At 37.0% G+C, this 21,014-nt stretch overlaps 1 protein-coding gene across 2 annotated transcripts in view; it reads left to right on the top strand.

The window, feature by feature from the left end:
• Positions 1-3,372: 3,372 nt before the first annotated feature.
• LOC111162261 (diphthamine biosynthesis 6) overlaps positions 3,373-21,014 on the top strand; it is a 183,452-nt gene continuing 165,810 nt past the window's right edge. For both annotated transcript variants that reach the window (XM_022526548.1, XM_022526557.1), the window contains exons 1-3: positions 3,373-3,429; positions 6,979-7,073; positions 19,763-19,956. In XM_022526548.1, the coding sequence (XP_022382256.1) occupies positions 3,407-3,429; positions 6,979-7,073; positions 19,763-19,956 (312 nt within the window). In that variant the 5' untranslated portion in view covers positions 3,373-3,406. The remainder of the gene's footprint in view (positions 3,430-6,978; positions 7,074-19,762; positions 19,957-21,014) is intronic.

The following is a 21,014-nucleotide window of genomic DNA, read 5'->3' as shown; positions in this document are numbered from 1 at the left end:
AAAACACCTGCCGTAGGAAACACAGATGACTGACATCTTTCAACTGACACACTTTTGGATCCACTGTGGAGTTCATAGCATACCATGCCTCCCCCAGACTATGACTGAACACAAAACGGATACTAACTGGCTTTTCTGGTCTGCAATGCCTCTGCTAGCAGTGCTAAGTCTACCAGCACAGAATCCCATCTAGCACAGCTTTCATAAAAAATACCCAGAATTAGGGGCGCCTGGGTGGCTCAGTGGGTTAAAGCCTCTGCCTTCGGCTCAGGTCATGATCCCAGGGTCCTGGGATCGAGCCCCACATCGGGCTCTCTGCTCCGCAGGGAGCCTGCTTCCTCCTCCCTCTCTCTCTGCCTGCCTCTCTGCCTACTTGTGATCTCTGTCTGTCAAATAAATAAATAAAATCTTAAAAAAAAAAAAACCACAAATGCATTAAACAGGGCTTTTCTGTGTACCTTTGCCCAGCAAATAATAGTCTACCTTAGCTTCCTAAAAATGGAGAATTTGATAAAAATGACTCTACCTGGCAAATGATATTTCATAGGAAATACATTTACAGGATAAAGTAAAATTCTCCTTCCTTGTGTTTCTCAAAGCATGTTAAAAAAAAAAAAATACCCAGAATTATGTAATTCTCATGTAGAGAATGAAGTACAGGAGTGGGTCCATACCCATGAGATCTTATTGTTGTATCATATGTGGTATTATTTACATGAAACTGTCCTCATAGAGTACCGGAAAGGCCTACTGGCGTAACAGCTAAATCAGCAGCTCAAAGACAATACTCAACAATGACAGTGCACGATCCCTCAGGATATAGTATAGGCACTAAATCAAAGATCTCTATATGGCACTGTGTTTCCAATAGGAAAAATATATGGATCTGGGAACCAAGGGATGAAATCAAGAATGGTCTCCTTTACAATCACTCCCAATGACCCACAGGGGAACATTGTGTTTCTCCTCCCACAACTCTGAGTGACCAGTTAGAAGTCCCATTCTTCAAAGTTTTCTTTCTTGCCAGGCAGCACGACAGTGATCTATTGAAATATAAGATATTTAGTAGTAGGGCACTTATAACCTTTTGCACCCAGGGGCCAGCATCCAAGGATAATTGACTCTTATTAGCCAGAGAGATGGGGCTGCTTTCACACAGTAGAGACAAGGAAGAATACATGTGGAGCCTGGGTGATCTACTTGGGTGCTTCTTGGTATCCCCTTGGCCAGTGGTAACTGTGAATGGACACATGCAACAACCCCAGACTAAGAAGGGTGTGATGACTACGGTCTACTACAACCCCTTAGGAATGAATGTTTAGGTCATTATCACCTTTATTCCTCAATTCCCTTTCTCTGATAATAAGAATATATTCTTTATCACAGGTACAGAGAGGAGACCTTCCACAGGGGAGTTTTACTCTCCCCTTTTAGGAATAAAAAGGAGGGTCAGAGTGCCCTTCCTGCATCTACTATTTCTTGAGTGCCTTTAATGTAAAATAATCAGTATGTTGAAGTAGCATATTTTGGGATAACATGCTCTGAACTCCTCCTGTCTTGTTATCTTTGTTTGTAGGGTCTAATTGTTCCTGCTGCTCATTTCTGCCCATCTTTCAAATCCTGTCCTCATTCTAGTATTTACCCTGTTGGGTTCAACTCATGGGGTTCTTGCCTTATGCATTACCTAACTTGTTACTTCCAAAATACACCCTCTTGTACTGTGAGTATCTGTTTAATGTGTTTGCCTTATCTCCCCAAATAGACTACAAACTTTATAAATACTTGCCTCATTTGGTAAATATTCACAAATGCCTAATTTTAAAAATGTATCATTTTAGATGCTGAAACTGGTATGCAGACTGTCACAGCTGTAGTCACTCATACTAAGAGTACAGGAGTTAATGAAAACATTATAGTATAATTAACTGAATGATCGTTATATTCAGGGCATCATTCTAAATTTTTTACATATATTAGTTAATTCATGACTTTGATATCATCCTTCATGGTTTTCTTTCTTTCACATCCCATATGTAATCCATCCAATTCAACTGAATCTATCTTGAAAAGGTCCTGGACTCCTCCTATTTCTCACCAAATTCACTTCCAGGCTCCATCATTTCTCTTCTCATTACTGCATTAGCCTCCTAAGAGGTATATATCCTTAAAACAGCATAGCGTAATCTTTTTAAAGTTTTAAGTTATACTTCTGTTCAAGACCATGTGATGGTCACTGACTTCACACAGAATAAAAGACAAAGTTCTTTGTGGCTTATATGACCCTATGTCATCTTCCTCCTCCCTTGATAACAAGAACCTCATCTCCCACTGCTCTCTGCCTTGTTTGTTCCCACAATGTCCAGCCTTGTTCTTCCACAAACTCGTAAAAGATCCAGGGCCTTGGCTCTAGCTTTTCCTCCTGCCTGGAGCACAGCCCTAGTAATACACAGCTAACTGTCCTCTTTTAAGTTGGCTCAACTCTCACCTTCACAGTAAGTCCCATTTTGCCCTTTATCTACGACTAGCTCTTCCGCCTACTCTGAATCCTCTCTACTTCCTGAATCCTTTTTTTTTTCATAGCACGTATTACTTTTTAATGTACTGTATAAAATTTTTTAACCTGTATGTTGTCTGCTCTATCCACCCTCTATAAACTCCAGGATAGTGAGCCTTGTTTTATTTATGGATGTATTCCAAAGAGCCTCAGTCAGTGCCTGGTACACGAGAGAAATTCAATACATACTTAGCGAATGAATTTGGAAGCTAGATTTTCTTTCTCCAGGGCCAGAAAGGCTGTTCCGGAAGGAGCCTTCACTGGCTCCTCAGCTTTTGTATTACGCAAAGGCCCAAACCCCACGAACTTCAAGGTCAGGGGGATAGCTCCATACACAGGAGATAGAAGATAAAAACAAAAACAAAAAAAAAAAACACTAAAGGGTACAGTTAGTTTTTTGCAGGTGGCTGAGGAAGGAAAGGCAAACTTCCTCTCCCTCTGCACGTTCAAAGTGTTTCAATTTGCAACACAAGTGACTTTGAATATTCTCCTACCGAAACAAATCCACGGCCACCGCACTAGGGCTCGGCGACGCTGACCCTGCCCTTCCCCGAGCAGCTTCAGTGCCCTCACTTAGGTGGTCAGGCCGTGCCTAAACATCATTCTTTTCTGGGCCAGGAGGTCCCTGTCACAGGGACAAGGCGCCGATATGGCGAGTCTTCTCCGGCCAGGCGTCCTGCAGGTAGCCGCAAGGGTCGCCGCGCTGGGCCGCTGACAGGCGGCGAGGCGAACACTCGCGCGAGGCCCCGGGGCGCGTCACGGCGGGCCGCGGCAGCGGCTACGGCTACCGCTACCGCGGCGACTCCCCGGCTCCCGGCCCCGCCCGCCGCACGCACGCGCACTGAGCCCAGCATGAGGGTCGCGGCTCTGATCAGGTAACGCGGCGCCGAAGCGGCCTTCCTCCTCCCCTGCCAGCCTGTCATCTTTTCCTGCTGACTGGTGGGAGCTGCAGCCGGCGCTTTCGGTTGCGCGGAAAAGAGAGTGTTTGTGCGGGAACCGCGTGTCGGGGCATCCAGCGGCTCCTCCCGGTCACAGGAAGAGGCGGAGTTTTCAGGCCATTGTTTGGCCTGGCGTGTCCCGCCGCCTGGGACTCGCTCTTGTCCTGTCTGCCTGTCCCCGCCTCTCTGTTTTTATCTGGCCCTCAAACTTGGATTCACAGGGGGAACTTTAAAACCCACCCATGTCTGCGTCTCCTGCCAGAACGCTGGTTTCACTACTGTGACACGGCCCAGGGTTGCATTCTTAAAAAGTGTAATGGGCAGTGACCTTTGAGAGCCACGGCTTCACTCAGTCCTCTACAATAGTTCTTTTAGTCTTTCTGCTCGGTCCTTTGGGTCCGCCTTTCTCTCCCGAGGCTGTTAATAGCTCCAGGCCCCTCCCACTTAAGGCCGCCCCAGTCTCACCTGATTACGACAAAGGTGTGTTTTACCTTGGGCTCAAGTACAGGGGAAGGGTCTCTTCCCTCGGGGTTAAAATGGAATTGTGTTAGTTTTACCCTAGATCTAATTGCTTTTGCTACAGACACCTTAAGTGCTTTTAGATTGACCTATGGTAACATAGTCTATTCCAAAAGAAGTTTGAAATCTATAGTAAAGCGATATATTTAGGTGTCTCAAGTAAGTCCTAAAATAACTAAAGACAGGTCAGTTTAAATGTTTCCATATGCAATCTGTAAGCTGAAGCAAAAGTAAACTTAGTAACATTAAAAAGGGACTGTAGACTGCAATACTTGAATATTTGATGAGATTTGAAATACGCAACAAACCATGTTTTCTTTTGTAAGCCCATTGAATATTTCATACACGTTTTTGTTCAAAGTCCTAGTTATTTGATACTGGCTAACAATAGTGACCTATTAAGAACTCTTGATGTAACATTTGAATCCCTTCTGTAGTGATTGGAATATTCCAATTTATTTTACTTCAGTGCCATTTTGGGGACTCTATAACGTCAAACTAATTATTGTTATTCAGTAAATTTCTTCCATAAAGTAAGTGATTAAACTCTGACCACTGTGGTCTTTATTTGATCAAATAGACAAGAATAAAAAGTAGTTCAGGAAATGAGTAATTCACATCATATGTAATTTGCCTTAAGTTTAGCTATTGAAGTAAGACATAGCAACTGAAGATTGAGATCTTGGAAGGAAGGATAGAAGATTGCTGTAATCCATTACAGTAAATATTCAGTAATGTGCATATATTACTCTTATAAAAAAGGAAATTACTTAAAAATGGCAATGTTGGAAAATTCTTGCTAGATTGTAAGAAATATATATAAATGTATAAATGTTAGAATGAATGCTGTATGAATATATAACAACTTTATATATGAATATGAATGCATACATAATATATACATTTATATGAATATACATTTGAGTATATATGAATTTAAACTTAAATACAGTGGATCTATTTGTAATATATCTTGTGTGTGTGTGTATGTGTACTAAAATGAGAGATAGAATATGTTTGTGTGCTCTAAGGAGTAAGTGAAACCAAGATTCTCACAATATCTTTAGAACATAAAGAACATTGTTCTCCTTATACACAAAAGATTGAATTAGTCAGTTTTACAGTTGAATGACAGCTTGAGGACTAGCTAAACCATTCTCTAGTTTTATAATGAAGCATGTACCCAAGCACATTGAGTAACTGCTTAGTATACCAGAGTTGGGAACTAAAATTCCAGTCTTTTATAGGGCTTCTCACCTAACATATGCTTATGTACTTTGTAATATTCTGAATGTGAGTAAGTTACTCAGCATTTCCCAAACCTTTTGTTCTTAAAATCTTTGTGGGACGCTAGTGTTCCATAGAACACAGTTTGGAAAATACTGTGTTTTTTTGGTTGTTTTTTGTTTGTTTGGTTGGTTTTTTGTTTGTTTGTTTGTTTTGTTTTGTTTTTTAGATTTTCATTTATTTGAGAGAGAGAGAGCAGGAGCAGGGGCAGAGGCAGAAACAGACTCCCAGCTGAGCAGGGAGCCTGATATGCAGCTTAATCCCAATACCGTGGGATCATGACCTGAGTCAAAGGCAGGCAGATGCTTAACTGACTGAGCTACCCAGGTGCACCTGGGAAATACTGTTTTAAAACCATGTTTGAAATTTTAGCACATTTTCAAGTGAATTATAAAGCTGAGTTCTGATTGTAGATGATGCCCTTTAATCTTTAGTATTCTAAAGAATTGTAATTGTGGTTGTATACCTGTTCATCTTTGATGTTCTAAATATGCTAAAGAATTAGCCAAATCTTTTTGTCTTGAGAAAATAGAGCAGTGAAGTTCAAAAAGGGGAGTTGTGGAAGATATAATAATGGAATATCAGAGTCTGAGAAAAGGGAGAATAATGTATAATTTTACTGTGCCTCTAAAGGTCTCCCCATGAGAAGTTCTGGAATGGTAGTTACTGATTTGATGTAGTAGAAGCAGATAAATGTTGGGAACTAAAATATAAGGCAAAAGGACCAGCTTCTAGGACAAACAGTCTCTTTTTAAAAGTTTCTTGGGCTGTGAATATATCTATTTCCTGTAGATATACTTGCAGATTTTAGGCAAAAATTAGAAAGAAAGGGAAGGGGGAGTGGGAAGAGAGACAAGGATAAGAAAGGAAGAAATATGTATAGTGAGAAGCAATAGAGTTTAAACCAAAATAGAGGTTGCCATTGACATAAAGGTCGTCATTCAGCCTTGTTATAGGTGAAACTATTTGTCTTGACTAAGTGATTTGCCCCTGCTTTCAGTAGATTTGGTCCTAGAATTTACAAGTTCTTTCAATCTGTTTATTAGCTCTTAAGGCTCAAGCCTTATCCTGCCAGCATATGGATAGTGATGGCTAAAGTACTAATGGTACTGATGTTTAACTTCATCAGTGTATTTTAGCATTTTGTTTTCTATCTCTACAGAATGTGAACCCACCCAGTACATCCAACTTTGTCATTAGATTGGATCTCAAATCTTTAATTTGACCCTTTAGTTAGTGTGGTGGCAAATTGTTAGATTTCTTATAGGAGAACAGAATAGATCTTTTTCTATTTTGCCATAGAGAATTTCATCTAAGGAATATATATAGTAGCTCTTTAGCTAGATTGTAAAATGAAATCATTTTTTAAAAAATTTTCAAAGCCCTTTGTATATAAAGGAAAGCCACTATTATAAACCAAAGAGTTACTGTATTTTGTTAGAGTGATCTTTGATAATGGCACATAATTTCATAAGCCCTTATGAATAGTAGCCTTAGACATTCAGATTCATTTGCTCAGTTTTCTTATGCGTTGGAAATTACATGTGTTTTTTTGTATCTTAATTGTATAGCAGCCTCTCAAGTATTCAGAAAAGTTGAATAAATATATTTTGATATCTAATGATTCTATGCTTAATAATGGTCAGTAACCTGATATTTATCTTTTTATTTCTTTTTTAGTGGTGGGAAGGATAGCTGTTATAATATGATGCAGTGCATTGCTGCTGGGCATCAGATTGTTGCTTTAGCAAATCTGAGACCAGCTGAAAACCAAGGTAAGTGCATACCTTTAATGGGAAGTTCTCTAAAGGACTAGAACTCCAACTTCCTAATTGCAATCTATCGTGTACAACATGCAAAGACAAAATAGAACTAATATATATTTAGCATCTAATTAGATGCTAGGTTCTATGCTAAATGTTTTTAATTACATGTCCTTGATCTTCATAAGAACTCCTAGAGAGCTTTATTAGACAAGGATACTGAGACTCACAGTTTTATAAATTTGTCCAAGGTAAATAGCTAGAACAAACTTTCAGAGCTGGGACTTGAACCCTTGAATCTCCTTACTTCAGCGTCTCCTGTTGTTCCTCCATAAAACTCCAAGTGTTTTAACCAACACACAGATAAGTAAGATACAACCTCTAGGAGCTTGAGAAGTAAGACATATATTGATAAATGATCCATCTTAGATGTAAGCTAAACATGTAAGACTTGAGAGAGGCATAAAGCAACACATTTCTGCTTTTTATTGCCCGTGATAACAAGGACATCCACAGATAATTCACAGACCTCATTTTAGCTGTGTTTCTCAGTTTTCTTTCCCATGAAATTTCCTTTATCAGAAAGTTGGTTTTCCCTGTGTCCTTGTTGGTGTCCAAGTTTCCTCTATGGATAAGGACATGAGTCTAATGGATTAAAAGGCCACCCTAATGATCTCATTTTAACTAATTACATCTGCAGTGAGCCCAGTTCCCAATAAGATCACATTTTGAACTATGGATGTTAGGATTCAACCTTCAGTAATTTCTTTTATTTTTTGAGATCTGACTGACACAGCATTATATTAGTTTTAGCTGTACAAGTTAATGATTTGGTATTTGTGTATATTGCAAAATGATTACCACAAGAAGATTAGTTAACATCTATTGCCACATCTGGGTGGTTTTTTTTTTTCCCCATTTAGAATTTAAAAAAAAGAAAAATATACACCAATTTGTGTTTTATACTATTTTATTATACCCATATAACTCTAGATATTATCTGTTGAAGTATAATAGGGAGAGATTAACATTTGTCTGACTTTATTTTAACTGCTTCTCCACATGGCTCTTCTAGTAAGATTATCATCCCCTTTACTCAGCTTTCTTCAAGACCATGCTTTTGCTCTATTGTTATTTTAGGATGAATTCAATGAGTAGTATATGTGAAAACACTAATTAGAGTTCCTGGCATGAAGTAAGCATCCAGTAAATTTAGTTGAATCTGAATCTAGCGCTAAATATGTCCCTTTTTTCTTTCTTCCTTCCTTCCTTCCTCAAGGCTGCCAGTTTGTTGAATTTTTGTTTTTATATCATTTTACAGTTGTTGTCTATCTATTTTGTCTTTGATTTTTATCCCCAAATAGATTGCTTTTAAGATTCTTGAGAGGAAGGTCATATCTTCTATGTTTCTTTTCTGTATCTTCTGTGTTTTAATTGCACCTCAGCACTTGGGACAGCTCTGTGCCTCTGGTAGGCATTCACTCCGTTACTGGTGGACAGATGAATAATGACCTAACTAGAATTAGGCCTGGAAGAGCAAGCAGGTATTTCAGTCAGATACTTGAATTTTCTTTCCTTCACATTTAAGACCCAAGTAATGCTGAAAGTGATGTGGAAAGACAGAGGTTAGAAATATTTTATAGGAAGAGAAAACGGGTCTTATAGAGGGTCATGGGGAAACACATACTCTAGGATTTTGCACTAGGATTGCAATGATGAATAATAATAGCATTTTAGAAATGTGTGGAAAATGACCTTTTTTTTTCTGACTTTAAATGATAAAGAGAAAACTTTTTGACTAAGGGTGAGTGGGAACATACTGTAACTTCTGTATTATAAAAGAAGAAGCAGAATTTTGTTGTAGACTTACGTTCTATTATCAAAGGGAAAAAAATTCCCTTACTCCTTGTAGCTAATCAGGCAAGTGGGTTTTTTAAGCTTTCTGTTTGGGAGGTCTTGATATTTAAAAGGCAGAAGTTTGTATAATATATAATACATACAATGATATAATTTCCCTTCCTGGAGTTTCGATCTTGTCTTAAGCTTTCCTACTTGAATTATTATAGTTACTTTGTACTGAATCATTAATGTATAATCTTCCATGTCTCATGGTTCACTGGCAGGATGGGTAAAATGATAAACAAAGTGTATCTCTAAATTATACCTCAGAATGGTGTGGAGACATTTACTTAGAATACTGTTAGTGAGAAAAAATTCAATAGTAAATGGAATTAAAATCTTATGAAGTAAGGGCTGGAAAATCAGCTGAAACTATAGTAATTGTAGTGGAAGAGAATAGATGGTTGTGGGTTAGTAGATGGAAAGGGTTTAGCTAATCTTGATTTAAAGTCAGCAGGAAGTTGGTGATTATTGAATGTTTCATTGATTGACTTTTTCCCCTGTCCCCCAAACATGTTGCAAAAGAAATCTTAATGAGGAATAACTGGTAGAGAGGACTCCAGTATAAAACTTGTTAGAGTGAATTCATGGCACGGGGTTTTCAATGGGTAGTCTGAAAAGGAATTTATTCCCATCAATGGGGATAATGTGAACTTGTAATAAAATTCACAAAACCATCTCTTTATGTAGTAGGAACTTTTGTGGCATGTTAATTGAGGTGCTTCAGGCAACAGTGGAGCCTTTTGGTTTTATTTGATCTCATACCATTGTTGCAATGTAGGTTCCATTAATACAAGTTACATTGTGGTTAGGACTAAATGGAGCCTTAAAGGAAAATTGTTTTCTAGGTTTTTGAAGTCAGTAAAATGTTGTTGTTGTTGTTTTAAGATTTATTATTTATTGGAGAGAGAGAGAGAGAGGTAAAGAGTGAGAGCACAAGAACATGAGCAGGGGCAGTGGTGGGGGTTTGGGAATTGGGAGAGGGAGAGAGAGAATCCCAAGTAGACTCCCCATTGAGCACTGAGCACTGAGTCAGGGGGCTCAAGACTGAGCCTGACAGGAGCTGAAATCAAGAGTTGGATGCTCAACCCACTGAACCATCCAAGCATCCCAGTCAGTAAAATGTTGTAATTATTATGCTGACATCAGGAGGTTTCTTGCTGAGAATCTCAGAGTTCTTTAAATATATAAATTCAGTTGTATCAATATACTTTAAAACTAATACATTTATAGATCCAGTCTAAGTCTGAGATGAGGTTAAGCTGAAAGGTTTTTAGGTGACTTTGGCTATATCTTTACTTCCTACTGTGGCCAGGAATAGACAGTTACATAATAATAATGCAAGTACGTGGAAGCCAGTATGATGTATGAACAAACACAAGAAAACATTATGATGTAGGTTCAGACCTGGTGGGCCAAAATGTGATGTCATATGGTGATGGTTTTGATCACAGAAGGGGCCCTTAAAATACAGTTTTTCATCCCTTTTTGTAGATTATCCTTCATACTCACATTCACTAGATATTCTTGGCATATATGCATACATACACGCATCCATACATATAGGTCAAACAAATTGTGACTTTTTTTTTTTTTACTTACTAACATAGTGTGAACATCTCCCATGTCATTAAGTATTATCCCATCACAGCATTCCCTAGATATCTTCTTTGAAACACAAATACCTGATGCAATGTACTCTTCTATGACGGTTTCAGAGACCATTCATACTCTCCCCTTATTGGAGTAGCTTAAAGCACAATAGCCTAGGAAGAATTCAGCAAAGATACCTACTTAACATGGTTGTCTCCATTTTTAATAAAGCTATTTGATCATGGAATCCTTTTTGCATCCAGTACCTATTAACATCTCATGAGATTCCTACTCTGTAGAACACGCTTTAGAAAATGCTCCTTCTTCATTTGCAACAACATGGGTGGGCTTAGAGGGCATTGTGTTAAGTGAAATAAGTCAGACAGAGATAGACAAATATTATATGATTTCATTTATATGTGGAATTTAAACCGAACAAATGAACAAACACAAGAAAACAGACTTAAATACAGAAAACAGATAGTAGTTGTTGGGGAAGTGGGTGGAGGGAATGGGTGAAATAGATGAATTAGGTTAAGAGATACAGATATATTTATCAGATCGGGTTGTAAAGCACAGCATAGGGAATATAGTTAATAATATTATTATAATGTTACATGGTGGCAGATGGTGACTGTGTTTATTGTGGTAAGCACTGAGCAATATATAGAATTGTAGAATCGATATGTTGCACACCTGGAATTAATACAACATTGTATGTGAATTATATTTCAATAATAAATTAAAAAAAAAGAAAATGCTTTTCTTCAAAATTATATTAATGGTTGCATAGTATTTCATTATGTGAATACACAATAATTTTAGTGTATTGTGAATAATGCTATGATGAATATTTGCAAATAATATTTTGTACATTCATGATTCTTTTTTCTAAAAAGTAAATGTATAAGATCAAAAAGCCTGTTCCAATATATTTTTCAGTTTATTTGTATCATCAAAAAGTCTGATGTAACTCATTTATTTTACCTATATCATTATTTGTGGACTCTTGTGACAACCATGATTGTGTTATTGCTTAGCTTAAGTTATGTTTCTGTACTCATATTTAACTAACAATATTGAATTTCTTTTTTTTTTCTAAGATAGACAATTTTATTTAAAATATATTACAAAACTTATGGCTCCACCTGAGATATGGTAACTTTTTATTATTTTTTATTGGGATAAAATTGGTATATAACATACTAGTTTCAGATGCACAACGTAATAATTCAGTATTTGTTTAAACTACAAAGTGATTACCACAGCACATCTGTTTACCATCCATCACCACACAGTTAACCACCTTTACCCATTTTGCCCATCCCCCTTCAATTTCTTTCCCTCTGATAACCACAAATCTGTTCTCTATATCTATATGATTTTGTTTTTGTTTTCTTCTTTTAAATTCCACATGTGAGTGAAATCATTTGATATTTTTCTTTCTCTATCTGACTTTATTCCACTTAGCATAATGCCCTTGTATGTAGCAGTATATATGCCACATCTTCTATATCCATTTGTCCACTGATGGAAACTTATATTGTTTCTATATCCTGGCAATTGCAAATAATGCTGCAGTGAACATGGGGGTGCATGTATCTTTTTGAAACATTTTTGTTTTCTTTGGATGAATACCCAGAGGTGTAATTGCCGGATCATATGGTAGTGGTAGTTTTAATTTTTTGAGTGATCTCCATACTGTTTTTCCATATTGGCTGTATCAATTTACATTCCCACTGGTAGTGTAGAAGGATTCCCTTTTCTCCACTTCCTCTCCAACACTTGTCGTTTTTTATCTTTTTAATAATTGCCATTCTAGCCAGTGTTCAGTGGTCATTGTGGTTTTGATTTGTAATTTTCTCATAATTAGTAATGTTTAACATATTTTCATGTGCCATTTGGTCATCTCTATTCTTCCTTGGAAAAATGTCTGTTTAGATCCTCTGACCATTTTTATTTGGATTGTTTGGGTTGTTTTGTTTTGTTTGCTCTCAAGTTGTATACATTTTTTATATATTTTGACTATTAACCTCTTATTGGGTATATGATTTGCAAATATTTTCATCCATTCAGTAGGTTCCTTTTTCATTTTGTTGATAGTTTCTTTTGCTGGATAGAAGCTTTTTAGATTGGTTTGGTCCCATTTGCTAATTTTTGCTTTTGGAGTCAAATCCAAAAATTGAATGCCAAAACCAATGTCAGAGAACCTACCATCTGTGTTTTCTTGTAGAACTATTGTGGTTTCAGGTCTTTCATCTATTTTTAATTCTGATTTGTTCGAGTCTTTAATCTATTTTTAATTCATTTTATATATGATGTATGTAGTTTCATTCTTTTGAAAGTGGCTTTCCAGCTTTCTCAGCACTATTTATTGAAGAGATTATCCCTTCCACAGTGTGTATTCTTGGCTCCTACTTTGTAGTAAAGTAATTTACCATATATTGTGGGTTTATTTATGGGCTCTCTATTCTTTTCCCCTGATCTATGTGTTTGTTTTTATGCCAATACCATATTGTTTTGATTATTATAGCTTTGTAGTACAGTTTGAAGTCAAGGAGCTTGACACCTCCTTGTTTGCTCTTCTTTCTCCACATTGGCTATTCAGGGTCTTTTTGTGGTTCCATGTAAGTTTTAAAATTATTTGGTCTAGTTCTGTGAAAAATGTCATGGGAATTTTGATAGATATTGCATTGAATCTATAGATTGTTTTGGGTAGTATGGACATCTTAACAATGTTAATTTTTCCAACCCACAAGCGTGGACTATCTTTGCATTTATTTGTGTCTTCTTCAGTTTCTTTCACCAATATTTTATAGTTTTCAGCATGCAGGACTTTTACCTCCTTGGTGAGATTCATTTCTAGGTGTTTTATTCTTTCTGATGCAATTGTAAATGGAATTATTTTCTTAATTTCTCTTTGGTGGTTTGTCATTAGTGTATAAAAACGTGACAGACTTCTGTATACTGATTTTGTATCCTGCAACTTTTCTGAATTCGTTCATTAGTTCTAATATTTTTGTGGTCTGCAGGGTTTTCTCTATATAGTATCATGTCATCTGCAATTGTGACAGTTCTTCCTAATGTGGACTTTTTTTTTTTTTTTTTTTTTAAGTCTTGCTTAATTGCTGTGTCCAGAGCTTCCAGGACTATGTTGAATAAAAGCAATGAGAGTGGTAGGGTGCTTGGGTGGCTCAGTCAGTTAAGCATCCAACTCTTGGTTTTGGCTCAGAGCATGATCTCATGAGTTGTGGGATCAAACCTCGTGTTAAGCCCTGTGCTCAGTGTGGAGTCTGCTTGAGATTCTGTCTCTTCTCCTCTCTCCACTCACGCTCTCTCTCTCAAATACATAAAATCTTTTTTAAAAAAGTGATGAGAATGGTCTCATCCAATCTTAGAGGAAAAGCTTTCAACTTCTCACCATCGAGTATGATGCTAGCTGTGGTCTTGTCATATATAGCCTTTATTATGTTGAGGTACATTCCCTCTATATCCGTTTAGCTGAGAATTTTTATTATAAATGGATGCCAAATTTTGTCAAATGTTTTTTCTGCACTATTGAGGTGATCATATGATTTTTAGCCTTCGTTTGCTAATGTGGTGCCTCATGTTAATTAATTTGCAGATGTTAAACCATCTTAGTACTTTGGAGTAAATCTCACTTGATCATAGTGTATGTTCCTTTTAATATATTATTGAATTCAGGATGAGAATTTTTGTGTCTATGTTCATTAGGGATATTTGGCTGTTATTTTCTTGTTTTGTGGTATTCTGCTCTGGTTTGTTATCAGTGTAAAGCTGGCCTTATAAAATGAGTTTGGAAGTATTCTTGAGTTTTTTTGGAGGAGTTTGAGAAGGATAGGTATAAAATCTTTTTTTTAGTTTGGTAGAATTCACCAGTGAAACCATTTGGTCTTAGACTTTTGTTTGTTGTTTTTTGTTTTTGATTCCTGATTCAGTCTCCTTACTAGTTATCAGTCTCTTCAGATTTTCAATTTCTTCATGATTTAGTCTTGGAAGACTATATGTTTCTAAAAACATTCATTTCTTCTACTTTGCCCAATTGGTGTATAATTGTTCTTAGTAACTCCTACGGTCCTTTGTATTTCTGTGGTATCAGTTGTAATGTGTCCTCTTTCATCTCTGATTTTATTTATTCAAAGTCCTCCTATTTTCTTCCTGAATCTAGATGTTTTGTCAATTTTGTTTATCTTTTCCAAGAACCAGCTCTTAATTTCATTGATCTTCTCTTTTGTCTTATTAGTCTCTACTTCATTTATTTCTGCTATACTCTGTGTTGTTCCCTACTTCTAACTTTGGGCTTTGTTTATTCTTTTACTAGTTCCTTAGATGTTAAGTTAAATTGTGTATTTGAGATTTGTCTTGTTTCTTGAGGGAGGTCTGTATTGCTATGAACTATCCTCTAATAACTGCCTTTGCTGCATCCCATAGATGTTGGATTGTTTTAATTCCATTTTCATTTGTCTCAAGGTATTTTTTGACTTCTCCTTTGATTTCTTTATTGATGCATTAGTTCAGTAGCGTGTTGTTTAATCTCCACATACTTGTGATCTTTCCAGTTTTCTTCTGGTAATTGATTTCTAGTTTTCATACCATTGTGGTCAGAGAAGATGCTTGATATTATTTCAGACTTCTTAAATTTATTGAGTTTTTTTCTGGTCTAACATGAGATCTATTCTGGAGAAAGTTCCATGTGCACTTGAGAAGAAACTGTGTATTCTGCTGCTTTTGGATGGGATGTTCTTTATAAATCTATCAAGTTCATCTGGTCTTGTGTCATTCATTTAAGGCTTATATTTCCTTGTTGATTTTTCTCTCTGGATGATCAATTTATTGCTGTAAGTAGGGGTATTCAAGTTCTCTACTATTATTGTATTACTGTTCATTTCTCCTTTTAGTTCAGTAATAGTCGATCTGGTAATATTTATATAATTAGGTTCTTCATTTACAAATTTTATATCTTTTTGGATTGATCCTTTTATCATTATATGATGCTCTTTATGTTTTGTTACTGTCTTTGTTTTAAAGTCTGTTTTGTCAGCTTTATTTCCATTTGCATGGAATATCTTTTCCATTCCCTTTATTTTCTTCTTTTGTGTGTCCTTAATCTAAAGTTAGTCTCTTTTAGGCAAAAGAGATGAGCCTTGTTATTTGCCTTTTTTTTTTTTAAATAAATCCTTTCAGTTACACTGTGCCTTTTGATTGAAAAATGTAGTCCATTTACATTTAAAGTTATTATTGTTAGGTATATAACTTATTGCCATTTTGTTAAGTTTCCTGTCTCTTTTTTGTAGTTTCTCTCTGTTAATTTCTTTTCTTGCTGTCTTCCCTTGTGGTTTAATGCCTTTTTTTAGCATTATGTTTAGGTTCCTTTCTTATTATCTTTTGTGTATTCACTATAGGTTTTTGGTTTTGGGTTGGCATGAGTTTCATATATACCTAACAGTCTATATTTAGCAGTCTGTTTTATGTTGATAGCAACTTTAATCTGAATGCATTTTAAAAGCTACATTCCCTCCCCTACACTTTATGTTTTTAATATTATATTGGATATCTTTTAGTCTTGTATGTCCCTAAACTGACTATTGTAATTATAGTTAATGTTTCTACTTTTGCTCTTCAGCCTTTATGTTGATTTTATAAATGGTTAATTCACTCCCTTTACTATATATTTGCCTTAACCCATTAGATTTTTACTTGCATGTGTGTTCTAGTTATTAGACAGTGCCTTTTCTTTATATCCTAAAGAAGTCCCTTTAAAATTTCTTATAAGGCCAGTTTAATGGTGGTAAACTCCTTTAGTTTTTCTTGTCTGGAAAAATCATTATCTCTCCTTCAATTCTGACTGATGATTTTGCTAGGTAGATTATTATTGGTTGGAGGTTTTGTTTTGTTTTGCTTTGTTTATTTTGTTTTGTTTTCTTTTCCCTTTCAGCACTTTAAGTATATTTTGATACTATCTTCTGGCATGCAAAGTTTCTGCTGAAAAATCAGCTGATAGTGTTACGGGGGGGAGGGGGTATTCCCTTTGTATGTAACTAGTTTATTTTCTTACTACCTTTTTTTTTTTTTAAGATTTATTTATTTATCTATTTATTTATTTGCCAGAGAGAGAGAAACAGCAAGAGAAGGAACACAAGCAAGGGGAGGGGGAGAGGGAGAAGCAGGCTTTCCTCTGAGTAGGGAACCTGCTGCAGGGCTCGATCCAAGGACCCTGGGATCATGACCTGCGCTGAAGTCAGATGCTTAAGCACTGAGCCACCCAAGTGCCCCTTCTTACTGATTTTCATATTCTCTCTTTATCTTTACCTTTTGATATTTTAATTATAATGTGTCTTGGTATGCATTTTGGGGGGTTCATCTTATTTGGAACTCCCTTTGCCTTCTGGACTTGGATGTCTGTTTCCTCAGGTTAGGGAAGTTTTTAGCCATTATTTCTTCAATAAGCTTTCTGCTTCTTTCTCTTTTCTCCTTCTGGGACCTCAGTAATATGAATGTTATTACCCTTAATGTTGTCTTATAAGTCATTTTAACTATCTTCACTTATTTTTTTTCTTTTTACTGCTCTTTTTGGGTGAGTTCCATTGCTTTGTCTTGCATCTCACTGATCACTTTTTCTACTTCTTCTAGTCTGCTATTAAACTCCTGTAGTGTATTTTTCAGTTCAGTTTTTGTGTTCTTTAGCTCTGTGACTTCTGTTTGGTAGTTTCTTATATTTTCTGTCTCATTGTTGAAGTTTCACTGTGCTCATCCGTTTTTCTTTTGAATTCAGTGAATATCTTTATAAATACTGCTTTGAACTCTTTATCAGGTAAATTATTTAACTCCGCTTCATTAAGATGTTTTTCTGATGTTTTTTCTTGTTCTTTCAATTGGAACATATTCCTCTGTTTCTTCATTTTGCTTTACTCTCTTTGTTTGCTCTATTATTAGATGAAACAGATACCTCTTCTAGTCTTAAAGGAATGGACTTCTGTAGGAGATGAACCTTGTTGTTCAGCTTTGCCCTAGCTCTTGGTTGTCTCTTAAATTTTTGTGATTGTCTAAATAGACTTATTTATTCTTGATAGGTCCCCATTGTTGAAGGTGTGCCAAGATCTGTCAGTGTTCCAAATAGAGTGATCTTAGTCAAGACCTAGTTTCTGGACACTAGATCCTCAGGCAGCAGCTTTTGAAGAATGCAAATATATACATTTCTGTGGGACCACAAGTGTAAACTCTGCTGCCAGACCAGGAGATCTGGATGTGTTCTCTGGGCACTAGTTACAAAAAGCAGGGCTTCTGACAAGTGTATAAGCTTCTTTCTGGGAGGTAGCAGTGAGCTGTGACAAGGCCATGTTGGGGCTCAAAGAAGGCAGGGCTCATCTCCCTGACTGTGGTCCCTGAGAGCACCTCTCTAATCTCTCAATATGTGACTAACATGAAGCCTGTCCCTCAGGTTGAAGCTCCAGGACAAGTAGATGGGCCATTTTCACAGGCAGACTTGAGATGATTTCAGTCTGCTGTCTGTGCAGTGCTGTGGGTTTGGTAACCTGTGCAGAACTGTCTCTCTGGTTGTGGGGCCCAGAAACAGAAGCCCCTTTGGCTACCGGGTTGTGGTGATTAAGGGATGTCCCTTGTGTGGACTGTGTTTGGTGGCCAGCTTTAGTCAGGCTGCAGGAGAGTGCTGAAGGTGAGCTGTTCATGGTTTTGGTGATGCAGGGAGAAGAGCGCTGGGTGTAGAGCATACTCATGGCTTTATCAAGATGTGGGAGGAGCACTGGGGTAGGACATGCCCACAGCTTTGGTAATGCAGGAAAAGAGCATGGAGGTAGGGCTCACCTGTGGATTTACCAGGGCCAGGAAAGTGCCCTGAGGGTGGGGCATGCCCATAACTTTACCCACATAGGAGAAAAGTATTGGGAACCAGACACCTGTACTTGCCACTAGTATTAGCAAGGTAAAGAGAGATGGAGAGTGGGAAAATGGTGTTCTCCATCTCCAAAGAAAGTCCTCATTTGTCTCTATCCCTTCAGCAGTCACTTTAACATTAGATGAGTCTTCATATAATCCAGTCGTTTCTCAAACTGCTGACTTTGTCCTGGGTCCTGGGAGGAGTGAGTCATTGCACAAGCTCCTCAAAATGAATATCTCAAATCCCTGCAGTCTCCCAGTCCTCCTGGGTGTATGCCCCACTGGTTTTCAAAGCCAGATGTTTTCGGGGCCTTGTCTTTCCTGTGCAGGTCCTACAGGGTTGAGGTGTCAGACTGCATAAACCTTTCACTCCTCAGAGAGAGGCTTCAGTATTGTAAGCCCCCTCCTTGTTGTAGGTCACTGCTGGGTTTGGGGTTAGATCGAGTCTCTGCTTCTGCCGCCTTGATGTGGCCCTTTTATCCCTTGTGGAGGGAGCTATTCAGCTAGAATTCACTGGGAATTATTCCATACATAATTATAGTTTTGGTATGTCTGAGGAAGGAGGTGAGTTCAGGGTCTTTTCATGCAGCCATCTTGGACTGCCTCATTATATATATATGTATATATATATATATTTTTTTTTTTTAATATTTTACTTATTTATTTGACAGAGAGAGAGATCACAAGTAGGCAGAGAGGCAGGCAGAGAGAAAGGGAGGAAGCAGGCTCCCTGCTGAGCAGAGATCCCGATGCGGGGCTTGATCCCAAGGCCCTGAGATCATGACCTGAGCTGAATGCAGAGGCTTTAACCCACTGAGCCACCCAGGTGTCCCCCCATAATTTATATATTTTTGTATGTCTTGTTGAAATACTGAATATAAAATATACCAAGAGCACGTGATTTATTTTTATATGTATTTGTCAAGGTTTTTTTTCCTACAACTCTAGATGACTTTGTAAATAACCTTGAATGATTTGAGAAACATTTATGTAATAAAATCTTTAATCAAATAAACTAATTAAAATTTATTGGCTATATTATTCTCTTTAAACATTTATTGTATGTAGTTTTAAAAATTTATATGTATTTGTAATTAGCAATAGAGATGACTAGAGCTGATGTGAGGTGGATGCAGCTATGGACAAATGTGCAACTCTACCCCTTTATTTCACTTAGTAAATGCAGAGAGATAAATAGTGTAGTAAGTCTCGAAGCAGTAAAACTCAGATGGACTTTCAAATCTTTTTTCTTTTTCACTCTGTTTTACTGATTATTTCTACTTTCATTGTTGCAGTGGGGGCAGATGAACTGGATAGCTACATGTATCAGACAGTGGGTCATCACGCTATTGATTTGTATGCAGAAGCAATGGCTCTTCCCCTCTACCGCCGCACCATAAGAGGAAGGAGTGTGGATACAGGACGAGTGTATACCAAATGCGAAGGTGATGAGGTCGAAGATCTCTATGAGCTTTTGAAACTTGTTAAGGTATGCCCAGTGACCAATTACATTAACTGAATTACTTAGTAATAAATAATTAACAACTGTTAGTGGCCCAACTATTCTTTGAAAAGGTATTTTATCTTTTTGGATAGAAAAGAAAACTTATTATGCCTTTATATTAAATACTATTTAAAAACAAAACTTTTGTTATTGTTTGGCATTCAGGATTGTCAGATGATATTTAATTAAGTTTTCCTTAGGATTTTGTAGCTGGTGATCTTTTAATGATTTTTTCTAGGCAAGTACTTATTGAATGTGTACTATGTGTGTGGTATATAGTTCTAGATACTGGAGATGTGTCTCAAGCAATGATCAGATCAGACAAAGCCCTGTTCTGCTGTAGCTTACTTTCCAGTGGAAGCAGACGGACAATAGACAGACAAGCAAATCATACACTTGGTGTATAATGGAGAAGAATGATAAGAAGTGATGATAAGGGGTGGTCAAGCAAGACCTTTCTGGTATGGTGAAATTTAAATAGACCTAATGAAAGCAAGAGACTGAGCCTTGCTTAAATCTAGTAAGAGAGTTATGAATTAAATACTTATGTCCTTCGGCACCTGGGTGGCTCGGTTGGTTAAGTGCCTGCCTTCAGCTCAGGTCATGATCCTGGAGTCCCAGGATCAAGCCCCATATCAGGCTCCCTGCTCAGTGGTGGGTCTGCATCTCCCACTGCTCCTCATCTGCTCATCCTTTCACTCTCTCCCTCTCGCTCAAGTAAATAAAACTCTTGAAAGTAAATAAATAAATAAATAAATAAATAAATAAATACTTAAGCCCCAGTACATAGAGTTTAGCAACCATTATGCATTGATTATTAATTTTTCTAAACAGAAAATTTAGGAGAGAAAACCTGGGACTCATATATCTAATATATACTATATTCAGTATATGTTAATTCATGGAGATTATTTTATACTAAGCCATTATCTTTTCATTCTCATTGATAGTTAACTATTTGACTACATTTTGTATTCTTCTCAATATGAAGTTTTTTCATTCAGCTATAGTCAGTTCATACAGGGCATATTTAATGAAATAGG

The sequence above is a fragment of the Enhydra lutris genome, unplaced genomic scaffold, assembly GCF_002288905.1.
Source record: "Enhydra lutris kenyoni isolate GAN:26980312 unplaced genomic scaffold, ASM228890v2 scaffoldscaffold4, whole genome shotgun sequence".
Lineage (NCBI taxonomy): Eukaryota > Metazoa > Chordata > Mammalia > Carnivora > Mustelidae > Enhydra > Enhydra lutris.
This window is presented reverse-complemented; position numbering and strand designations above follow the sequence as displayed.